This window comes from Otolemur garnettii, unplaced genomic scaffold, assembly GCF_000181295.1.
Source record: "Otolemur garnettii isolate 467f Iridium unplaced genomic scaffold, OtoGar3 scaffold00109, whole genome shotgun sequence".
Lineage (NCBI taxonomy): Eukaryota > Metazoa > Chordata > Mammalia > Primates > Galagidae > Otolemur > Otolemur garnettii.
In genome coordinates, this window is record NW_003852504.1 from 2,117,582 (window position 1) to 2,119,717 (window position 2,136).

Below are 2,136 nucleotides of genomic sequence, written 5' to 3' on the forward strand. Positions count from 1 at the left end.
TAGCTGGGACCACAGGTGCCCGCCACAACGCCCGGCTATTTTTTGGTTGCAGCCGTCATTGTTGTTTGGTGGGCCCTGGCTGGATTCGAACCCGCCACTTTAGGTGTATATGGCTGGTACCTTAGCTACTTGAGCCACAGGCACCGAGCCTAAATTAAAGGTTTTATAAAGTACAAAATTATACTTTAAAACATTTTTTGCTTTTCATAGGTATGTAAACAGTGCATGTTCAATGTAGGAAAAATGGAATGCAGAAGAAACACAGAGAAAAATACTCACTTAATAGCCTCACCACTCTGATATAAACTACTTTTAATATTTGGATGTGTGTTCCTCCAGTCTCCTTGTGTTTGGGGATATATTTAACTTTATATATTTTTTTTTAGTTTACATGGTTTTAATAAAAATTACATAGAGACTACTTTGCAATCTTTTTTTTTTTAGAAATTAATTTTTGACATCTTTCAATATCAACAAATATTATTATACAATGGAATTTGATGGATCCATAGTATACATATTTCTTTAAATAAATGCATTATAATTTATGGAAGCAATCTGTGTTGTTGTTTTTGGATACTTAGGTTGTTTCTTATTTTCACTAATCATATTTTTTTACTCCAGCATTGGTAGTAACTAATCATATTTTAAATGAATAATTTTCTACACCCAAATTTTCTAAGTTCATAAATGAGAAGTGTGAGGCTGATGAAAATAGTCTTTATAAAATATACTTTGACACAAATACTTACTTTCTATATATACAGTTTAACTTATTAATTTCATCATAATAGATTTTTCTAATAATTCTCATTAATTTCATCATAATATTTTTCTGATCATTTCATCATAATAGAGATTATCCTGATAATTCCCAAATACTATTCTCTTAATTTTAAAGGGAGTGGGACATCTCATTTTGTTTCTTTCTGTCAAAAGAAAATGTTTACTTTTTCTTTTAGATTCGGATGCAGGCTCAAGGAAGCCTATTCCAAGGGAGCATGATTGGCAGCTTCATCGATATATATCAACAGGAAGGCACCAGGGGTCTATGGAGGGTAAGTACTCTTTTCCTGGTAGTTTTCTGTACTCTGAAGTTCTAGAATTTGCAAAGAAAACTTTTTATATAAAGCCACAACATTGTTAATTATAATCCAAAACATAGGGTAAGAAGCTCCTCATTACCTATGAAAGGACCAAAACTTATCAGTGTCCTTTTTTTCTGCTTAATGATTGGAGATTGAATGTATGGGAAAAGTTGTTACATTATTTGAGGTAGCCATTTTGGTTCATTTACATTTACAGTGAATTTATTTCTTCTTTTTTTTTTTGCCAGTTTTGTACTAACACAGCAATGTGTGTCTCTGGAGTGCTTATGTTCACAAGTTGTTACCTAAAACATTTTTGTTTAAATTTTTTTTTTTTTTTTGCAGTTTTTGGTTGGGGCCAGGTTTGAACCCACCACCTCTGTCTGGTATATGGGGCCAGTGCCCTACTCCTTTGAGCCACAGGCGCCGTCCCTAAAACATTTTTAACCTTATAAAAAGTAAAAGACACTATAAAATATTGAGAAAATACAGAAAAGTAAAAAGAAAAAAATCCAGTAGTTCCACCACTTAGATTTCAATTTCTGTTGACATTTTGTCATATTATCTTTGTCTTCCATCTATACTTTGCCTTTTTGCCTTTTTGTTGTCATTTTTCAAATAATATTTAAGCCATTTTTTAAAATTAAATCATAGCTGTGTACATCAATGCAATCATGGGGTACAATGTGCTGGTTTTATATACAATTTGAAATATTTTCATCAAACTGGTTAGCATAGCCTTCATGGCATTTTCTTAGTTATTATGTTAAGACGTTTATATTCTATGTTTAGTACATTTCACATGTACCCTTGTAAGATGCACCATAGGTGTGGTCCCACCAATTATCCTCCCTCCACCCATCCTCCCCCCTCTCCTCCCCTCCCTCTCCCCTTTCCCCTTTTTCTTGGGCTATAATTCTTATGAAAGCTATAAATTTGTTTCATAGTAAGACTGAGTACATTGGATACTTTTTCTTCCATTCTTGAGATACTTTGCTAAGAAGAATATGTTCCAGCTCCATCCATGTAAACATGTAAGAGGTAAAGT

At 32.9% G+C, this 2,136-nt stretch overlaps 1 protein-coding gene across 2 annotated transcripts in view; it reads left to right on the plus strand.

Moving 5' to 3' along the window:
• Positions 1 to 2,136, plus strand: part of SLC25A14 (solute carrier family 25 member 14) — a 41,004-nt gene that overhangs the window by 21,229 nt on the left and 17,639 nt on the right. For both annotated transcript variants that reach the window (XM_023517379.1, XM_023517380.1), the window contains exon 6: positions 963 to 1,058. In XM_023517379.1, coding sequence (XP_023373147.1) covers positions 963 to 1,058 — 96 coding nt within the window. The remainder of the gene's footprint in view (positions 1 to 962; positions 1,059 to 2,136) is intronic.